Source organism: Cololabis saira, chromosome 18 (assembly GCF_033807715.1).
Source record: "Cololabis saira isolate AMF1-May2022 chromosome 18, fColSai1.1, whole genome shotgun sequence".
NCBI lineage: Eukaryota > Metazoa > Chordata > Actinopteri > Beloniformes > Belonidae > Cololabis > Cololabis saira.
In genome coordinates this window covers 23,483,443-23,503,742 of record NC_084604.1, presented here as the reverse complement: position 1 = coordinate 23,503,742, position 20,300 = coordinate 23,483,443, and the positions used below count along the sequence as shown (strand labels likewise).

The 20,300-nt window shown below is 40.0% G+C and overlaps 2 protein-coding genes across 2 annotated transcripts; both read left to right on the top strand.

The window, feature by feature from the left end:
* The first annotated feature begins 4,689 nt into the window (after positions 1 to 4,689).
* Positions 4,690 to 10,753, top strand: LOC133418446 (F-box only protein 30-like). The gene is made up of 3 exons (XM_061707135.1): positions 4,690 to 4,828; positions 7,890 to 9,992; positions 10,172 to 10,753. Exons 2-3 carry the CDS (start codon positions 7,929 to 7,931, stop codon positions 10,364 to 10,366), a joined length of 2,259 nt encoding a protein of 752 aa, XP_061563119.1. The 5' UTR covers positions 4,690 to 4,828; positions 7,890 to 7,928; the 3' UTR covers positions 10,367 to 10,753.
* Positions 10,754 to 13,909: 3,156 nt separating this feature from the next.
* Positions 13,910 to 19,778, top strand: LOC133464619 (hydroperoxide isomerase ALOXE3-like). Its single transcript, XM_061746700.1, has 15 exons — positions 13,910 to 14,106; positions 14,355 to 14,517; positions 14,977 to 15,181; positions 15,324 to 15,405; positions 15,503 to 15,625; positions 15,725 to 15,828; positions 15,981 to 16,153; positions 16,554 to 16,697; positions 16,892 to 17,095; positions 17,209 to 17,295; positions 17,431 to 17,597; positions 17,777 to 17,898; positions 17,993 to 18,093; positions 18,985 to 19,155; positions 19,254 to 19,778. Exons 2-15 carry the CDS (start codon positions 14,371 to 14,373, stop codon positions 19,431 to 19,433), a joined length of 2,010 nt encoding a protein of 669 aa, XP_061602684.1. The 5' UTR covers positions 13,910 to 14,106; positions 14,355 to 14,370; the 3' UTR covers positions 19,434 to 19,778.
* Positions 19,779 to 20,300: the final 522 nt, after the last annotated feature.

Genomic DNA, 20,300 nt, shown 5'->3' with positions numbered 1-20,300 from the left:
TTAGAAACCACGTTATGCAGCATGGACTTTAAAACGCTGACTGCATTTTTGGAGAAGCAATTTGCAGAGTATATGCACTAGAAATTCAGTATCCACCCCAGGGTGCGCCTTTATATCGGTTTCACACTGGTGAGTATATCTCTCTCTTTCTCTTTCTCTCTTTCTCTCCCGTTTTCAAGTTGTTTTAATCTTGCGGAAAATCTAATAAGGATATTTTGGAGCAACTAACTTAGTTGCCAGTCACAAGCCCGTGAGTCCAAACAGTCAGTGGTCTCATGATCATAACCAACAAATACAAATAGTCCAAAAGAATATTAAGAAAACAAAATGAAACGTAAACGTAAAATAATGTTTTAAATTACAATCTGGCAAAAAGGGGATGTAAATCAGCTGAAATTAGACAATATAGAATGTGATCAAAGTGTAGACTTTCAGATTTAATTTATAAGGTTTCACAAAAATATTACATGTATTATTTAGGAATTATAGCCATTTTAAGTAAAGTAAGTCAATTTTCAGGGGCTCAAACGTATTTTGGAAAAAGTGACACTGAAAATTTCATTTTTAATACTTGGATGTGATTAATTTGCAGTCAATGGCTGTGTGAAGTTCAATCCCATGGATGTAATCAAAATCATCAAAGATACTTTGCAGATCTTCTTGCAGCAACCTTCAGCTGCAGCTTGTTTGTGCGTCTTTCTGCCTTTAGTTTTGTCTCTACTAACCATAAAGCATGCTCTACTGGGTTGAAATCAGGTGACTGATTTGTCCATTGAAGAATAGTTGTTTGCTTCACCTTCAGTTTTTCAGCATTTATTTCAATCTGAACTGAAAGTATAGCTCTACACAAGTCAGAATTCATCTAGCTTCTCCTGTCAGCAGTCATAACATCATCTAACACCAGTAAGCTTATTTTAATGGCAGCCACACATGTCCATGCCATAACAATTCAACCACCACCTTTGACATATGATTCAATTCAATTCAATTCAATTTTATTTATATAGCGTCTAATACAACAAAAGTTGTCTCTACACGCTTTCCAGAGACCCATACCCAGAACATGACCCCCGAGCAATTATTACATAAACAATGGCAGGTAAAAACTCCCCTAGTGGGAGAAAAACCTTAAGCCAAACAGTGGCAAGGAAAAACTCCCCTTTAGGAGGGAAGAAACCTTGAGCAGGACCAGGCTCATAAGGGGGGACCCTCCTGCCGAGGGCCAGACTGGGGGTCAGGGACGGCAACAGCACAGCAGGCAGGTGGAAGCAGCAACGGGATGACCAGGGGTGGGGACCGCAGGCCAGCACGCAGCTCCCAAAGCTCCGGCCCAATCATCAAGTCCCAGGTTGGGGTGCAGGGTCGGGGAAAGGTTGAGAAGGGGCAGGGCCAGGGATACCACATATGATGTGGTATGCTTTGGATCAAGAAGTGTTTCTTTCTTTCTCCATACTTTTCTCTTCTGATACAAGTTTCATTTGACCAATTTGTAGTTTTTTTATATGTTTCCAGGCAGTGTATAATCTGCTTTTCCTGTTCTTTGATGTTCTCAGAGGTTTACACCTTTTGTAAAACCTGTATATTTATATTCATGAAAGTGTCTCTTTACTGTAAATTTTGACAATAACAAGCGTATCTTTTCCAGCATACCCGCCTAGCGTATGGGGTGCCATTTGTCCTAAAAATGTAATAAAACTTAATTTACCATATTGCCTTACCCTAACCCCAAGTTTTTCTAAACATTTTATAAAATGTGTTTTTAGAATACGATGGAATCCTCTGGAAGAGCAATTTATATTATACTTCTCAATAAACAAATGAAACTGAAGGAATTGGCCATTTTCATCCATTAGATCAACAACAAATAAAATCTTTTTCTGATACCATTGCTGTTTAAGGTTTTCCTATTGATTGTAATGGTCCACAAGGTGGTGGCATGTGGTGTGAAATTGTGCGTAAATATCATTTTCCAGTACTGCAAAATTTGTTGTGTGTTGTATACAGTTGGGGCTTGATAATCTCCAGTAGTCGATCACGTTTGTTTTTGTGCAGAGGTGAAGTATGATGTCATCATTTACCGGTTGCGTGTCTCTATGAGGTAGTCTGTCAAGCTATGAATTACCGGTAGGTGCTATGTTAAAGTCACCTCCCACTATAACCTGATCTGAGGTGTAAGTTGTTTTCCATTCATTTACAAGAGTACCAAGTTTGTCATACATGTCTCTGTTATTCACTTTGTTATTGCATCCATATACACATACGAGAATAAAACATTTTTCCTTTGATTCCACAACCACCATCAACCAGTGACCTTCATTACCTTTTTTGTGATCAATTATTGTGCCTGGGAATCTGTTAAACATTATCATTAATCCTGCAGAATGTGTAGTTCCGTGTGCAAAACAGACAGCATCTCCCCATTGGTTTTTCCAGAATTTTTCATCATTCGTAACTGAGTGTGTTTCTTGTAAAAAAAAAAAATACAATTTGCTCATTGTTCCTTACAAAACAGAAAATAGCTTTACGCTTAACACTATTCTTCAACCCCGAACATTTAAAGAGAGACATGTATTATTAGAAAACAAATGCACTTAACCTTGTTTTCCTTTTTTGTGCAGGAATGAACATGCTGTCGTTACTAACAGTGCCACAACCTTGTTGAACTTAAAGGAGACCTATTATGGCATCTAATACCTATTTTAAACAGGCCTTGAATGTCTTAAAAACAAGCTTTTGATTTTTTTGACACTTAAAAGTGCTTTACATTAATAAGTAAAAAGAAACAATCCCCCTTGACCCCCCCACTCCCCGTACCCTCATTCATACGACACACACACACACACATACACACAGCATACTATACAGATGCATACACCCCAGGCAACCCCCACCCTTGTGATAAAAATGGAGTATGGCTGAGCACGGATAGACCAGGTGAGGAAACACCATCCTATGGGAGCCTTCCACATCGGGAGCCGTCCAAGCCCACGACTACAGGGGACGCCACCACAGAGACCCCCCCGTCCCAGACAGAGAGGGGCCCCCACCACGACTATAAAGCCCTGGAGCAGGACCCCCAACTATCCAGGCCCTGGAGCAGGACCCCCAACTATCCAGGCCCTGGAGCAGGACCCCCAACTATCCAGGCCAGGACAGCAGGACCCCCAACTATCCAGGCCAGGACAGCAGGACCCCCAACTATCCAGGCCAGGACATCCCCCTGCAGGCAGACCAAGCTCCCGGCGTGGAGGGCCCCCATGAGGGGAACACTGGAGCTGAAAACTGAGAGACAATAAACAAGATATGAACAGAACTAAAAAGCAGTGTAAAACATACGAAAAACAACATAAATGAATGTTAATATAAAAGATTACTTATGGGCACTAAGGCAGTAGAAGCAACATTAAAAAATAAATAAGTAAATAAGTAAGAAAATAAATAAATAATTCATGAAACCTTTAAGAGGAAATTAAGAGCAATAAAATGACATAAAGGAAAAATAAATAAGTAGTGCTAAACAAGTAAAAGGAGACTCAGTTAAAAGCTAATTTAAAAAGGTGAGTCTTGAGCCGGCCTTTAAAAGCGACGACAGACTCTGCGGCCCTGAGGCCCTCCGGCAGGCTGTTTGACAGGCGTGGCACGTCTGAGAGATAAGAAGGGCCAAGGCCATTAAGACACTTAAAAATAAGTAAAAGAACCTTAAAATCCATCCTGAGGGTAGAAGAACTCCCACAAATCAAAAGTCTCTCCTGCTGGTTCCATGATGGCTAGTCCGTTCTCTTAGGAATGCGCAGATACCTATATGTCAAGTATAATATTAAGTATAATAATATTATGATAAAATATTAATATTATAATATTCGTATATAATAATATTATATAATGTCATCTTGTTTCGGCCAGGATAAACGGGAAAGAGCGGAGCGGTGCTGCTACTGCTGCTGTGACAGGAGTTGTTACCATGGTAACAACTCCCCCTCCCAACGGCAGGAAGTCCCATGTGGCTCTGAGTAGTATGTCCGAATTAATGCATACTACTGATATTTACTCAAAAGTGTACTTAAGTATACTTTTTGAGTATATACTGTTTAGTATGGTATTTCGGACGCACCGATAGTCTTCTTCACTAGGATTGTAATCTCTTCTTCAGAATAACTCTAGTCAAACTGCCAAATGCCAACTCAATACATATCAACTGCAGATCTTTCATCTTCATTTGTCTTGAAGAAATAAGGGAACTTGCCCACTTTACTGTTTGACAAACAGTGTTTGTCACTAACTTTGTCCAAATGAGCCCTTGAAAATGTACTTTACTTAAAATACCTGCAATACTTAAAAGTTATACAATTGTTAAATTACTCAAATTAGAGCTGTACGTTTTTTTTTATTTTATTTTAAATTAATTGATGAATTTCTGTTTATAGCCTTTACGTACGTACGTTTAGTTATTACGTACGTAATTCTTACCTGTCAGGTGCTACTTCTTAAATCTATCTTTATGGACCAAATGATTTATTGTGCACATGATTTCATTATATTTTTTTAATATGCCTATCAATTAACGTGTTTGGTAAACTTTATATATGTATCTCTTATCAAATCAGTCATTATCAGTCATTGTCAAATCTGTCATTTCTCAGCATTGTAAAATGTTTGTCCATGTTGTTAAATAAAGTTTCCCGGAGAAGAGAAAAAGCAGTGTTGTTGATAGCAGCTAGCAGCCTTAGCAGTCTGTTCTCAGCTGTAACTACAGTTCACGCTTTCTTGTTTCTGTTTAAAACAGTCTCACAGATCGTATCACGACTTCTCCTGCACACACGAACATCAGGTGAGAAGCACAAACAAGCAAAGCTCTGTCTTGAAGTTGGTTTGTTGTGAATCGTTCAACTTCCGACCCAGTTAGCTGTTTTTAGCCGGTTAGCATCCGTTAGCCTCTCATTGTTGGGCTAAACAAAAACACAAGTGATTTTACTTGAAAACAAACTTGCTAGATATAGACCAATGCACAATTTAGCCGCTAAAAACTATTAACTGTTGCAATTTGCAAACATAAAAGCTACAAGGTTGCATCACTACTGTTTCGTTAGTTTGCTTCAAAGACAACTTTTGCCTCACCTTTACTATTAAATAATCTTGACAAGATTCAAGTATGATTAAGTGGAAGTGATTCGTGATGTGGATGTCCTTTTTTTTCTTTTTTAGTTCATGGGAATATTCAGATGTTACAAAGGTTGAAACATCCTCGTGTTTCTTTCTACTTTCTGATTATTGTGCATTTCTTAGTGATTCAAACATAAAATGTAAAATGATGGATGCATCAAAAATACTATGGTAACTATGCTCTGAAGAAAATACAGATAATCAGTTCATTTTGTTGAAGCTCTTAACTTTTTCTCTGATGTATTTAAGGGGAGTTGGAGCTTTCACATAACCTCATTATCACAAGCTGTGTGCAAGGACCAGAGATGGAAAAAGTACTGAAAAATTTTAATTGAGTAAAAGTATCTTTACTTTGCTTAAATCCTACTCAAAGTAAAAGTACTCATCTAAAAATGTACTTGAGTAAAAGTACAAAAGTACTTAATTTAAAATGTAATTTCATTAAAAGTTACTTTCAGTTATTTAATGAAAAAAAGGTTGAGTCACGAATCAAATCCAGCATAAGTTTTAATTAACTTCAAGGCATATTAAAGTACACATCAACACTTGTAAAAGCTCAGCTGAGCTCAGTAACATGATCCTCTTACTTCCGCTGAACAGGACAAAAAGGACAGTCACAACCTGTACTGTAAAGTGCAAACTATTTTCAGTCATATTGTCCAACCGACAACACTAAAACCAGAATCAAAGTATTCAAACAAAATAAAATGCCCAATGCCCACAGGATCCTGCTATTCACAATAAACCAAAATAAAATGCCCACAAGATCCCACAATACTGCCCACAATCTAAAACTTATAGATCCAACAATGCCACGCACTTTCACGTTCACTTCCGGGACACAGGGGTTTCCGCCCGCATTTAATTTTTTCACCATAAATTTTGTACTCAGTAACGTGAGGGGGTTCAAATGTAGTGAAGTAAAATACTTGGGTCAAAATGTACTCAAGTAAAAGTAAAAATTACATATTTCAAAAACTACTTAGAATATTACAAATTACTCATAAAAAGTACTCAATTACAGTAACGTGAGTAAATGTAATTTGTTACTTTCCACCCCTGGCAAGGACCTTCCCCTAATAACAAACATGTTGCTTATACTAGCTCTTAACACGTTTTTTGCAGTTGCCTGCAGCCTCAGGAAGTTACATTTTCTGAATTTCAGTAAAGCTGCAGTCTTAATATAACTAATTGGAAACAACTAAAATGTATGCAGTTACTTTTGCAAGGACTCTGGGGATGTCTGCTCTCTGAAACTTCTGAAAGTTTTACAGCTGAAACTAGTTGCTTGGTTATTGCATTGCAGGACTTTAAATCAAAAAGGTTTGGATTTCACTGTATTAAAATAAAAAAACTACGTTTTTTTTACTTATTATATTGCTTATGCAATTTCCTAGTGGGGAATCAATACTCAAAATCCCTTTGAAATGAATATGTAGTCTCTTGGGGTAAAACTGAGTCTGAAAGTGGGAATGGATTTCAGCCTCCTCAAAAGACAGCTGGGAAGCTTCCTAAAAAGGTATTTGTGTGGGACAGACGTTTAGTTGTAACACGTGACAGCACTTGACTTGCATAAAGGATGAAGGGGGCAGTGTTGCACAGGCGTGCAGGCTCAAGGAAGAAAACATGCACCTCAGACAGTTGAGGTTTTCTTCTGTGTTTGGTTTGTTTATTAATTTGGTTTATTTATTAGTTCTAATATATTGATTTATTTGTATTAGTTTCATGTAGATAATGTAAATGAGTCATATTTATTTTTGTTAGTGTTGATGTGTTTTAAATGACATTTGCCATATGCTATTAAAGAGTATATTAGTTAAGTCATGTTCCCCTTTTCCCTCCACTACAATAAATATTAATTGTTCTGTTTTTCTAAATAGAAAAAAGTAATTGGCTCTTCAACATGTCAGTACTCTTGTAATGCCTATTCCAAGTGATTAGTGACGTCTGGTGTTTCCTCTCATTAGATACCAGGGTTATTTCATTTAGGTAGTCAAAACTTTGATTTTCTTTTTTTTGTCATTTTCCACTACTTTGGAAATTATATCACAGATATAATTTCAGATATTTTTTTTTTTTTTACCTGCTAAGTCAAAATGTTCATATTCATATGGCAATTGCATTCTAAACACCCGCTGTAATGTTTATTTTTGCGTTTACCCCGCATGATATGATCTGTTCTATTCTGTTTAGTTTTGGCTTGACCCCAGGTCTCGCACATCTGGACAGAGGTTTGGCTGCAAAACTCCAGTGTAGGGTCACTCGGCGGCGCTGGCTCTAATCTCTCAAGTGGCAGTGCTGGAAAAAACAGAAGCAAACAAAACAAAAACAACCTGTCACATTCAGATACAACATTATTGATTTTATATTCATATAAATACATTCATATCAACATTATTAGTTAATTGTCTATGAAAATATTCCCACACTTATCTTTACATATAACATTAATAAGTAATTCTGTCCACTTTGTGTTACCATCAAACAATAAAACTTAATTGAATCATAAAAAAAATGAATTATTTAATGTTATATAAAAACACCAATATATTTTTCAACCTAAGTCTGTAGTATTTTGGTATGTTGTGTATTGCATATCTTTCCCAGGTGGAGGTCTGCAGCCAAACCCTCTCACACATCTGTAGGATCTTCTTCAAAGTTTTTTCCTCCGTGTTGTATCTTTAATCCACGTTACCATTTATCTGACGGCATTGTGTTTCCCCCCACAGAGTCACCGCTGTAACCTTTCCACCTCTTCAGCTCTGAAGATGGCAGAACCTCATATTCACTGTATGTCCTGTATTAACCAGAGGTGCATGGTCAGACCCGAAGCAGGAGTCTGTTGTGATCTAATTACGTGTTCGGGGATGTGTGGTGCTGTATTTCACTCCTGCAAAGCTGATGAGCACCACCTTCTCTGCCCACTGATGAGGGTTCCATGTCTTAATAGTGGATATGGTTGTCCATTCACCCTGATGCGTAACCAAATGTACGCACACCTGGAAGTCTGTCCGGCTGGAGTCGTGTGCTGCACAATGGAGTGGAACAGATGGCCTGTTAGCTGCTTAGACTACACTTCTTATGAAAGCCTGAGTCGTGGGGTGGAAGAGGTGGAACAGTTAGACATGGTACTTGCCCTCCAGGACCAGCGTACACTCCTCGAATCTCTAAAGGTGATCGCCATGGCACCTTCTGCACAGGAAGCACAACCTGTCCCTGTTGATAAGGAGAACAAAGCGAAACGATCAACTTCACAGACATGTGCTCCTGAGGCCTGCATTGGTTCACCCTCGCAGTCATCACATGATCCACAACCACCTCCACCAGGCTCAGCAAAAGAGAAAATTGCCAGTGGAATAAATGGCTTGAATGAGGATCATCTTAGTAAACTTTATGAGGCTACCGTTGAGACAGCGAGAAGCTTAGCCGCTGCTTTAGACTTTGTTAACAGTGCTAGCTGTGAAGAAAGAAGCAAAGAGAGCATGAAGAATGGAGCTGCTCAGCTAAAGACTAACAGTGTGGACCTTCAGAATGGACTGCAAGACATGACATTGGAAGCTGCTGAGGATTTACCCAAAACGGACATTACAGAGAAGAGTCTGTGTTCAAGCTGTTTGAGTGAAAATGGGGCTCCTAAAGGACCCAGTGTAAGGATTAAAGACACAGCCAATGGGTCAACGTTAGGAGCTGCAGAGGCTTGTGTGGAGATGGTGTGTCCAGTTGATGGGCAAGATAATAATGCTGGTGTTTCTCACGAGCCAGTGAGCACTCAAATGATGCCCCCTCTTCACCTTAGCCAGGGGGTGGCGCAGAGAGCTGGTCACGTCTTTCTGGAAGATAGAGGGCTAGTTATTTCAGAAAATTATGTGCCTGAGACGAAGTTCCATAACAGCCAGGTTTTTAGGGGCCCAGGCCAGTACTCATTATATAGTGGAAGAATAGGGATTGTGCCAGACAGGTCACTGTATCGATTGCGAGTGAAAATGGAGGACAAGGCAGTGGATACTTCTGACCTGGAGCAGGATGAAGACCCTATGGGTCTAGGAGAGATAGATCTGATCACTGCAGCCTTGCTCTTCTGTTTGGAGGAATCCAGAGAGTGTAGAAGGATCTCTGATACGGTCTACGTTGATGGTTACAGAGTTGATTTTGGAACACAGACTTTCACTTTTCCTGCAGCGATTTTGGTAACCAACACCAGAGTGGGTGACATGGCATCTGCGTCTGCATGTGACCATGCTGCCCCGCAGCTCACCTATCCCAGTCCTTTCCGCACTCTCCGCCTCGGCCTAGTCCTAGAAGCTCTGGAGGTTGAGGCAGTCCCACATAATCGTTACCTCCCTCCCAACCCCCGCTACCAACATATGTTCCCCTTCGTCTGTGGTCAGTCATTCCGCAGGGACCAGTTTTCTTCACATTTCAGAAACGTCCACGGCGACATTCATGCTGGTCTTAATGGTTGGATGGAGCATCGCTGTCCTCTTGCGTATTATGGCTGCACATTCTCCCAGCGAAGGTTTTACCCATCCACCCAGGGGGCCAAGGTGGTTCATGATAAGCACCTTAAGTCTTTTGGGGTTAAGCCTTGCTCAAGGGTTACACTTCCAAGTGACTCCCAGTGTGACCAATTTAGTGCACTGCCCATTGAGATACTCTGGCACATAGCTGGATTCCTGGACAGTTTCAGCTTGTGCCAGCTGTCCCTGGTATCACGGACTATGAGGGAGGTATGTGCCAGCCTCCTCCAAACCAGGGGCATAGTGGAACTTCAGTGGGAGCAAAGACAATGCCCTGGTCGTCATGGCACTGTGTCATGGCAGATCAAGAATAAAGTGAGTTGAAAACTAAGATTAGAGATCTGTTTCGTCAGTTACAAGTTCACATGATGCAGTAGTTAGAATCTGTGTATATGTAGTTATGCAGCTCTAAAATAATGACAAGAACATTTCTTATGCGTTAAAATATTTTAACAGCTGTGGATGAAAAATAATGATTTTTGTAAATGTTGCAGGTATGGCGGTTCAGCACTGCCTTCACTCCAGTGTCATCCTGGGGTTTTACTGATATCCCCAGCATGTCGGTCCATCTTAAGAAGTGCCAGTTCAACGTAGTGGAGCAGAAGACGGAGCCTGTACCCCTTCCTGCCATGTGCACGGCACGAGATGGACTCTCATTTCGACGTGTCCTACGCCATGTCAACACCTGACCACACAGGGCTGACCTCTCCCAGCTGGACGAGTTTCACTGTGGTATTACATGTAGATGCTGCAATTAAATATTTTGGGTTTTGTAAGAAATCAACACTTCCTGTTTTACATTGGACTACTAAGAAGCCTTAATGAAATAACACTTTCCTCGCCAGGGGCCTCATTTATAAAAGAGTGATCACACTAGGATCCACACTAAAAATGCACGTAAACCCAAAAGCCGAATTTAGGCTTACGCGCGCACGTAAAGGTTTCACGCGCGCGTAAAACTCATTATATATTAAAAAAAAATCTGAGTCCCTTTAGGGGCTCCGTAGAGTGGCCTGGCACTCATTTGTTCTGTCCTCAGTCACTCTACAGTTGTCACGGTGGGTGACGAGGAGGTTCCTGGCGTGTCCTGCACCGCAGCAGCAGCACCAGAGCGTCCTGACTGACGCTGTGCTTCAATCACAGATGGACACGATCAGCGCTATTATATTATAAGTCTGATATGTGATGACATTAACAGTATGACAATGAATCTGGCTTCATTTCACCACCTCACCGCCTGTGTCGCCAGTTACCCATATCTTAAGACTGTTCCTGCGCGAGGGTCAGGGTTGGCGTAGAGATACGCACATTTTTCGGTTAGTTTTTTCTTTTTAAATCCCAACCTTTGCGTAGAAGGTGGCTTGCGCATCTTCCAAGCCCTGTTTTGTGTGCAAGCGAGCTTTATAAATGAGGCCCCAGGCCTGTTTTTGTGGGTGGCTCCTGTGAGGGAGAATTGGGGGGGGGGGGGGGTTGTGCACAGATTTATGCTAAAAATGCACTCTTATTCTAGTAACATGAATTATATTTTGTTGAAGACAAATATGCACTATTGATTTATATAATTCACTGATATATTGAAGTGAAATTTGATTGTTTTCACTATTTTACCTTTCAGTAGCCATGGAAAACAGCACATTGTCAGTTAAGCTGCATTATTTCTGTCAGATATTATGCCAGCACTTTACACAATATTTGCTAATCCCATCCAAGTTGATCAATGAATCTGTTCTTATTTCTGAATCTTATGGACGACCCAGTTCAAATCTTGGTTGTTTAGGTTATTAGGATTTCAGGACGAGTGGGAACGGTTGGATAACCTGCATGTGATTTACTACCATTTAATAAAGTCTTTACAACCTTTGTATGTATGTTGTTATAGTCCACAGCTGTTTGGATAATTCCTTGATGTGACGGTTTGCAACCCTGGTTCTAGAGAGCCACAGACCAGCGTGTTTTTAGATGTCTCCTTGCATCACCACAGCTGTTTCCATTTGTCATCAGCTTCTTATCCAGGCAGAAGCGCTGTTGGCTAGATTTACTCCCTGGGCGACGCCCCCCTCCCCTCCCAAAATAAGTAAAAAAAAACAAAACCAGTTACTTTACAATTAAGACAAAATATGTAAGTTAGATCCCACTTACATCACACATGCATCAATTACCCAATTCAAATGACCATAATGCACAATTTAATAAACAATTTAACATCCTATTAAGCATAACACACTACAAATGGTTGAAAAAGCTGTGTCACATTTAGATTAAAAATAACATGTCAATGTATATTAAAAGTTATTTAACCCAGCATCTACCATATAGCAATAAAAAATTCCATAATCAGGACGTCTGTGAATTTGCGCTTGTGTTGCAAACACGAACCAGATTAGGTTGCCTGTGGGGTGAATTAGTTGCATGACATGATGCCTCAGTTTATATAGTTGCTAGTTCAGCAAAAGTTAAAAAACAAACAGTTGTCTTCTGTGGCTAATTAACAGCCTATAGACCCCTTTCCGTGTTTGTAAACAAGTATGACGTAGCCAAGCTGCGCGCGCATTGTTGAGGCAGAATGTCGGAGTTCAAATTAATGGTGATAATGTGAGATGCAAGATGGACAATAAAGCTCATATAATTTTTCATTTTAATTTTTTTTTTAAATAACTATCAACTTCATTCAGCCAGCACAGACAAAGGTACACATGACATGGCTTTCATTCAAAGGCAATGCTTAATGAGTTTCATTAAGAAACAAAGGGGACACAGTAAATTGACAAAAATAAGATAAATTAATTAAATATGAAATAATAAATAACTTAAAATGTCTAGTGTATAAAAAACATTCAGTTGACTGTCATAATTCTTTACAAACTTCAGCTGTGACAGCTGCTGACAGTGTCGCAGCTTCTCAGTGTAAACACTAGGTTTCTCAACCAAAAACAGATGAATATCCGGCCATTGGACATCAGGCCACTTTGTGATATCTTCCTCCCACTCTGTAATCCCGTAAGGATCAGGAAGTTGCTTTCCATCCGCCAAAGTTAGTTTAGTAACGTAATTTCCACGATCTTTTTCCGTCAATCTGCTGGTGTAAACTGACATGAACTCCGACATTCTGCCTCAACAATGCGCGCGCAGCTTGGCTACGTCATACTTGTTTACAAACACGGAAAGGGGTCTATAGCCTACTGTTACACAAATCTGCATACCTTTATCTTTTGCCCGATTCTCATCTTCTTCTTTTCTTCTTTTTCTGAACTGGGCAGCTGATGGCTTCTTTTGTTTTTTACTAGTTTGCTCCATGATGAAGATGAATACTCGACATTATTCACTTTCTTATTACCTTCCAACACCGTCCTTACTCAATTAATTACATGTAGGTATATGGGTCTATTTTAATTTTAGGGATGAAATACAATTTATTTGGGAGCAGTTTGTGTTGTGTGGCCTCACTGGTCTGGGATCAGTCTATCACTCGCCCCCCTCAATGGATGCAGGAGAATGTAAAACAGTTCTGTATGAAAACCTTTACTGGAGTGCTGGTCTGGGGGTAGCGGCGAAAACAATTATTTGGGGTTATGTGGGGTTCCCAGTTGTTTTAACTTTAAATGTGCAGAAGTTAGACCATCTTGATCCCAGGTCCGACATAAGGACAGCACAGTTTCAGTCCGGTTTCCACTGATTAAGATTTCTTTCTTAGATGGTCTGATGACAAAGCAAAGTGGAAAAAGGTCTTCTGATGCAACAACATAACTGACAAAAAAGAAAGACATAATTATCAACAGAGCACAAAACCAAACATGCTGTAGGTAATGTGCAAAAACCCTGTCTAAGCCCTCTCCTTTACTGACAAAATAGAAAGAAAATTTTTCGATAAAAAAACTTAAAGTAGAATCATTTGTTTTAGGTGTCCGAGTTCATTTTAAACAGAGCCCGTCCCATGAGCTCCCTCAACCCCTTTGGTCCAAATGAACTCTGGTGGTAATAATTACTTAAGTTTACTGAATTGAGAAAAAAAAATAGAATAAAAATATTTTAACTATGTCAGTGGTTCTTAAATGGGGGTACGCGTACCCCTGGGGGTACATGAGATTTTAAAATATACTGTTACCGGCCAGCCCGGTCCCCTTTAAGGCGGTGTCTGTGTTTGGGTGTGTGTGTGTGAGACGTGTGGGTGCAGCGGAGGAGAGAGAGGGAGATGCAGGTGTGCGCGTGTGTAAGACCGGTCCACGTTTTTAGTTACTTTTCAGTGTGTCTAATTTGTTTGTAATAAATGTGCGAGGTTGCACGACAGTATTTTTTCCTCCGTCCCGTTTTTTTCCCTTCACTTTCCCCGGACTCCTAGACGACGCCGGTTACCAGCAACGAGCCATAGACCGAATTAGAATACCAGCTCTCCCAACTACGGTTCGGAGATAGGACTGGGAAAGGAAGAAAGGTAACAATACATATATTTAAAAAGTAGCATCCATGCAAAAATCCTTTTAAAAATAAATATTTCATAAATAATTGAGGAAATTATAAGTCTAAATTCATAAAATGAAATTGATCTTCAGGAGTAGGCTATTCAACTTATTATCCTAAAACCGCAGAGTTTTAACATTGCTGTGTATGTGTCTATTGGGGCGGGGGCAACCAGTTTGACAAGAGCATTGGTATTTAGGTTTGTTTCCTTGTTCTGGACAGTTTTCTCAAACTTACCATGGCTGAATACAAGGTGGCAGTAACAACGAGGGACATGCAGGATGCAGGGACGATGGACCACATATATGTCATCCTGTTTGGAACAGAAGGACAGAGTGACCGCACCGAGCTGGACAACTTTGGCATCGACTTTAAGCGGGGGGTGGTAGGTTGCTGCTGATAACATGCATATTTGTCAAACAGGGCCATCAGGTTTGCCTCATATGGGACCTAGTTCTGACATGCAGGGGTGTCGGACTCCAGTCCTCGAGGGCCGCATTCCTGCATGTTTCAGATGTTTCCCTGCTTCAGCACACCGTGATAAAAGGAGCTGTGACACCAACAGAGCTGTCCAGACATTGATGACAAGCTGGTGACGACCATTAATTTGAATCAGGTGTGTTGATGCAAGGAGACATCTAAAACATGCAGGACACCGGCCCTCGAGGGCTGGAGTCCGACACCCCTGCTGACATGTTTTATTTTGCTTATACCGTTCTTTTTTATAACTTTCTTATGTTTGGTTAAATGTGTCTGTGCACACACACTAGAGTCACGTACATGTGGACCACTGTTCTGGTTATTCACTCATTTTGTTTCCATTTGCGTCAACTGTCACTCATAGACCCAGACTTACACCCTGAAAACCAGCATGTCCCTGGGGAAGCTCCTGCTGGTCAAGCTGGAGAAGGATCCCTTTCTTTTTCTCACGGAAGATGAGTGGTATTGCTCCAAGGTCGTGGTGATGACGCCAGAAGGAGAAGACTTTCTGTTCCCCTGCTACAGATGGATCTCCAGGGGAGAAATGGTGGAGCTCAGAGGAGGAAGAGGTCATAATCGATGCTGATCTTTTTTATCATTTTTTTTTATAGATCTGGCTAAATTGGTTCATTGATCTTTATTTATATATTCATTTGACCATTGGCGTTCAAAAATCGAAAGTTTTTTTTTCCTCTCCCTTTTGCCTTGAAGCCATGAAGGTCTTCGAGGAAGAGCATCCTCTGCTGATCGAACACCGAAAAACAGAGCTACAACTTAAAAAGAGCTTGTACCAGTAAGTTTCCATTGTAGTTTGCTCTCAGGAGGTTATCTGAACAAATACTCTTGTGATTTTATTTTGGGGATGTGTTTTTTTTTTGTTGTCTTTTCAGATGGGCGATCACAGATGAAAGGCTACCACACAAAAGTCACTTCAAAGATATATCTGAGCTCCCAGCGGAAATCCGCTTCTCTGCGTCCAGATCAGATGAAATACTCTTTACAAAAAGGATGATGTGAGTTGGTTATTCTGACATTATTCACTCTTCTGAAGGATTTGTATCAGAACATGCGTATGGATAAATGCATATTTGTTTGTAATTTCTGGATTTCAGTGGTGTTGAGTTAGTGTTCAAGGGGCTGGCTGGATCGACTCAGCAGTGGAAAAACATTGAGGACATGAAAAAAATCTTTTGGCACAAAAAGACTGCAATGTCCGGTAAAATCCAGACTTTCCGAAGCAGATTTTAGCTTCTTTGGTGGCAGTAATTCTTTTTGAATTATTATTACATGGTCATGATGAGCAAGTATAAAATGATGACATTGCTTTGTGATAAGAAATGTTATGTTTACCCACCGTCATTCCTGCAGAATACGTGTCAGAGCACTGGAAAGAGGATGACTTTTTCGGATACCAGTTTCTGAGTGCAACTAACCCGAACGTGATCAGGTGCTGCTTGAAGCTTCCCTCAAATTTTCCAGTCACAGAGGAGATGGTGAAACCTTTCCTCAGGGAAGGAAGCACTCTGAAGAAAGAAATGGAGGTTTGGAGAAGCACGGCACGAATGCTATTCTAGACCTTAGATGTATTCACTTATTGGATCCAAGTATTGTAATGACAGTTTAAAAAAACTGGGAGATCGGGGGGGGGGGGGGGGTCTGGCATCTGCTGCAAGTCTGAAATGAGAGAAACACAGGAACACAAGCCTTTAGAATCTGCAAGAGAGAAAACAAACAAACAGAAACTGGAACAGGCAGAGATACAAACACCAACCATTTCAAGTCTCTAAAACTAAATCAAGACTAGGCTACTGCGGTTATCTGTCCCCTAAAACTGATAAAATAATTGTTCCAACTAAAATGTTGTAACTTATTTAATTATTTGTTTACTGTGGCAAGTGTTGTTGGCAGATTTATTGCTTTTCACCCTTCTCTCCCACACAGAAGGGCAATATATTCCTGTGTGACCAGGACATTATGGATGGACTACCAACAAGGGAGAAGGATGGAAATTCTATGCACATGGCTGCTGGTTTATGCTTGTTCTACATGAACCCTGAGAACAAACTGATGCCCCTTGCAATACAGGTACTTTACTATTGGAACAATTGATCTGCTCTCCCTGTATGTACGCTGAAAATGCCAAATAGAGTCCTGAACCTCCAAACAACAGTAGGATTTCCTGAGCGCTGAGTTAATCTGCTCCAACTGAACATGTTGACTTGGTGTGTGGTTTATGAATTACATTATTTTTGTTCACTATCCTGCTTTTTTAATTCCAGCTGCATCAACAACCATCTAAGCAGAACCCCATCTTTCTGCCCAGTGACCCGGAGACAGACTGGCTCCTGGCCAAGCTGTTTTTCAAAAGTGCAGATGTATTGGAATATGAGGTGGTCCATCACTTCCTGAAGACTCACCATCTCGCAGAAGTCTTTGGTGTCGCTGCTCTCCGCAGCTTCCCTGTGATCCATCCCCTCTACAAGGTATCTGCTGACGTAACAGAGTTGGTGAACTGTTAAGATGTTGGCAACTTATTTCTTAATGTGACCAAACTTCAAATGCTATGTTCATGTCGGCATCTGTTCTCTGTGTGCAGCTGCTGATCCCACACTTTCTGTACACTTTGCATATAAACACTGTGGGTATACGATCTCTTTTTGGACCTGGTGGGGCTTTTCGTGAGGTATGGTACTTTTAGCATGGATGCATTCCTTTTTAAAACAATCTCCTCTATGGAAACCCATTCATTACAAGGTTAAAAGATTTTTATTCAATTTTTTTTTCCAATTCAGTAAACTTAAGTAATTCTTACCACCAGAGTTCACTTGGACCAGAGGGGTTGACGGAGCTCATGGCACGGGCTTTGCCTAAAATAACCTACAGCAGCCTCTGTCTGCCAGAGAACATCACTGCACGAGGGCTGGGGTCAGTCCCCAACTTCTACTACAGGGACGATGGTCTGAAGCTGTGGAACATCATAAACAGGTCATGATTACCACAGCAGTGTTACCATTGTTGTTTTTCATGAAAAAACAAGACAAATTGTGTTCTAAAACATCCTTAAAAGGAAAAAGTGACAAATACACTTGCAAACATACTGTGTGTATTTGGTGTACAACACATTCAAGGTGATTCCTGAATGGCTTTTTTGTTTTTTAAACCAGCTTTGTCAAGAGTACTGTGGAGTACTATTACCCATTAGACAGCGATGTGTGCAAAGACACTGAGCTGCAGGAGTGGATAGATGAGATATTCACACACGGCTTTCACAGAAACAAACTCTCGGGTAATAAATGTATAATAACCTACAGTACGAACATTTAGTTTGATGTTAGTAATTACTGCAGTGAATGATCTGACGGTGTTTGTGTGACTGACAGGATTTCCAGGATACTTCAGTTCTACTGAGGAAGTGGTCAAGTTCATCACCATGGTGATCTTCACTGTGTCTGTTCAACATGCTGCTGTAAATAATGGACAGGTGGGACAACAGCATCAGTTAGGCACAATGGAGTAATGCAGCAGGGCTGAGAATGTGTGTGTGTGTGTGTGTGTGTGTGTGTGTGTGTGTGTGTGTGTGTGTGTGTGTGTGTGTGTATAAAATGTGTGTAGCTTACCTGTAGACTACTGGAAGTTTCAAAACCCTTCAGCTTTTCATGTAACTCTTTGACTTTTGGTCTATACTGTATCAAATAGGGCCAAATACCTGCAACAGTTGGAAAATCTGCTTCATTCATTAGTGGTTTATGTTTTATTTTGACATCAATGAGCAGTGAAGGGTGTGAGCGTTGCATTTCTTCACCCAGCACACAACCTCCTCAGACATAAACACTCTACCTACAGCCTTAGACAGAGCAGAACGGACAGTATCATGACACGGAAAACACGCTTTTACAACAGTCTCTCCCCTGCTGCAGTGAGACTGATAGCAAAAGTAAAGTACCATCAGTCCTCTTGACTAACCTACCTCTGTTTATTGACAACCAACCGAGAAACGTGCAATATGCTTAGGTGAAGTCTAGAATTTCTGATATTTATTGTTATTTTATTCTTTTTATTTCCTGTTTTAATGTTTGTACTCTGTGTCCTTTGCACAAGAATTCCTATATACTTTAACAAATGTACAAATGGCAAATAAACTTTATTTATCTATCTATCTATCTATCTATCTATCTATCTATCTATCTATCTATCTATCTATCTATCTATCTATCTATCTATCTATCTATCTATCTATCTATCTATCTATCTATCTATCTATCTATCTAATTTGCTCGAAACAAGATTAAATGTCTCGCTCCATTTTCCGTGAAAAGCTGTGCATAATAAATGAATAAGTCACATGATTACAGAGGCTTATATTATGTTCCAGTTTGACTACAACTCCTGGATGCTGAATGGGTCTATGCAGCTGCGAGGACCTCCACCAACGACTAAGGGGCAGTCGAGCATGAAGACGATTCTCGAGGTCCTCCCAAACGTAGGAGACACAGTCAAGTTTGCGACAATGGCTTTGCTGCTCTCAGAGAAGTTCACTGGCATGGTGAGTTTAGTGTTCATGAACACATACACAGAGCAGGATGCTTGTGACCCTTTAAAATAAATTGTCAGCCTGATGTGATGTCTTTGTCATAACGACAGGTTCCTTTGGGTGAATACCCTGAAGAAAGATTTGATGAGCCTGTCCCGAAGCAGATGATCAAAATATTTCAGGCAGAGCTGTCCTACCTAGGTGAAGAAATCACAGCTAGGAACGCTAATCTCGAATTACCCTACACATATCTGACCCCATCAGGAATTGAGAACAGTGTAGCTATTTAAAAAAGACGGATGATTCCAGCACAGATTTGAATCTGTGTATTTCTCAACACTCCCATGCTGGGAACTGCATTCACAGTACTGCAATAGGTGAGCTGTAGCATGCCTGGGCAACAAAAAGGCGTCTTCTAAATGACAGTAGTAGTAGTAGTAATAGTAGTAGATCACTTTTCTATAAAGTTTCCCTTTTGGCAGGAGTGTCCACTGCATTACCCCCTGACAGAAGCCTCTGCATCCATCTGAGCTTGGGACCAGGGTTATAATAGTTTTGAATTTTTCATTTTAGTTTAGTTTTATTTCGTTTTGACTTTTTCTCCTTCAATTCAGTTAGTTTTAATTAGTTCTTAGTGTGGGTTTGCTAGTTTTTATTTGTTTTTATATTTTCAAAAATGCTTAGTTTTAGTTTAGTTTTTATTAGTTTTAGTTTTTTCATATGTTGGGTTATTTGTCAGGTGCGGGATTTAAAAAGGTAAGAGTATGTACAGGACAAGGAAAATTTGAATATTGTGATTTTCTGTAATGCAATTACAAAAAAAAAAAGTCATACATTCTGGATTCATTACAAATCAACTGAACTATTGCAAGTCTTTTATTATTTTAATATTGTGCTTCATGGTTTACAGCTTAATAAAACTCAAATATCCTATCTCAAAAAATTAGAATATTCTGGGAATTTTAATCTTTAGCTGTAAGCCATAATCAGCAATATTAAAATAATAAAAGGCTTGCAATATTTCAGTTGATTTGTAATGAATCCAGAATGTATGTTTTTTTAAATTGCATTACAGAATATAAAGAACTTTATCACAATATTCTAATTTTCTGAGACAGTCCTGTAATAAAATGTATAATAAAATTCAACAAAAGATA

Coding starts and splice junctions, on each gene's coding strand:
- LOC133418446 (XM_061707135.1), top strand. CDS start 7,929: ATGGCAGAACCTCATATTCACTGTATGTCCTGTATTAACCAGAGGTGC. Junction 9,993..10,171: donor CATGGCAGATCAAGAATAAA/GTGAGTTGAAAA, acceptor TAAATGTTGCAG/GTATGGCGGTTCAGCACTGC.
- LOC133464619 (XM_061746700.1), top strand. CDS start 14,371: ATGGCTGAATACAAGGTGGCAGTAACAACGAGGGACATGCAGGATGCA. Junction 15,406..15,502: donor CTTAAAAAGAGCTTGTACCA/GTAAGTTTCCAT, acceptor TTGTCTTTTCAG/ATGGGCGATCACAGATGAAA. Junction 17,096..17,208: donor TGATCCATCCCCTCTACAAG/GTATCTGCTGAC, acceptor CTCTGTGTGCAG/CTGCTGATCCCACACTTTCT.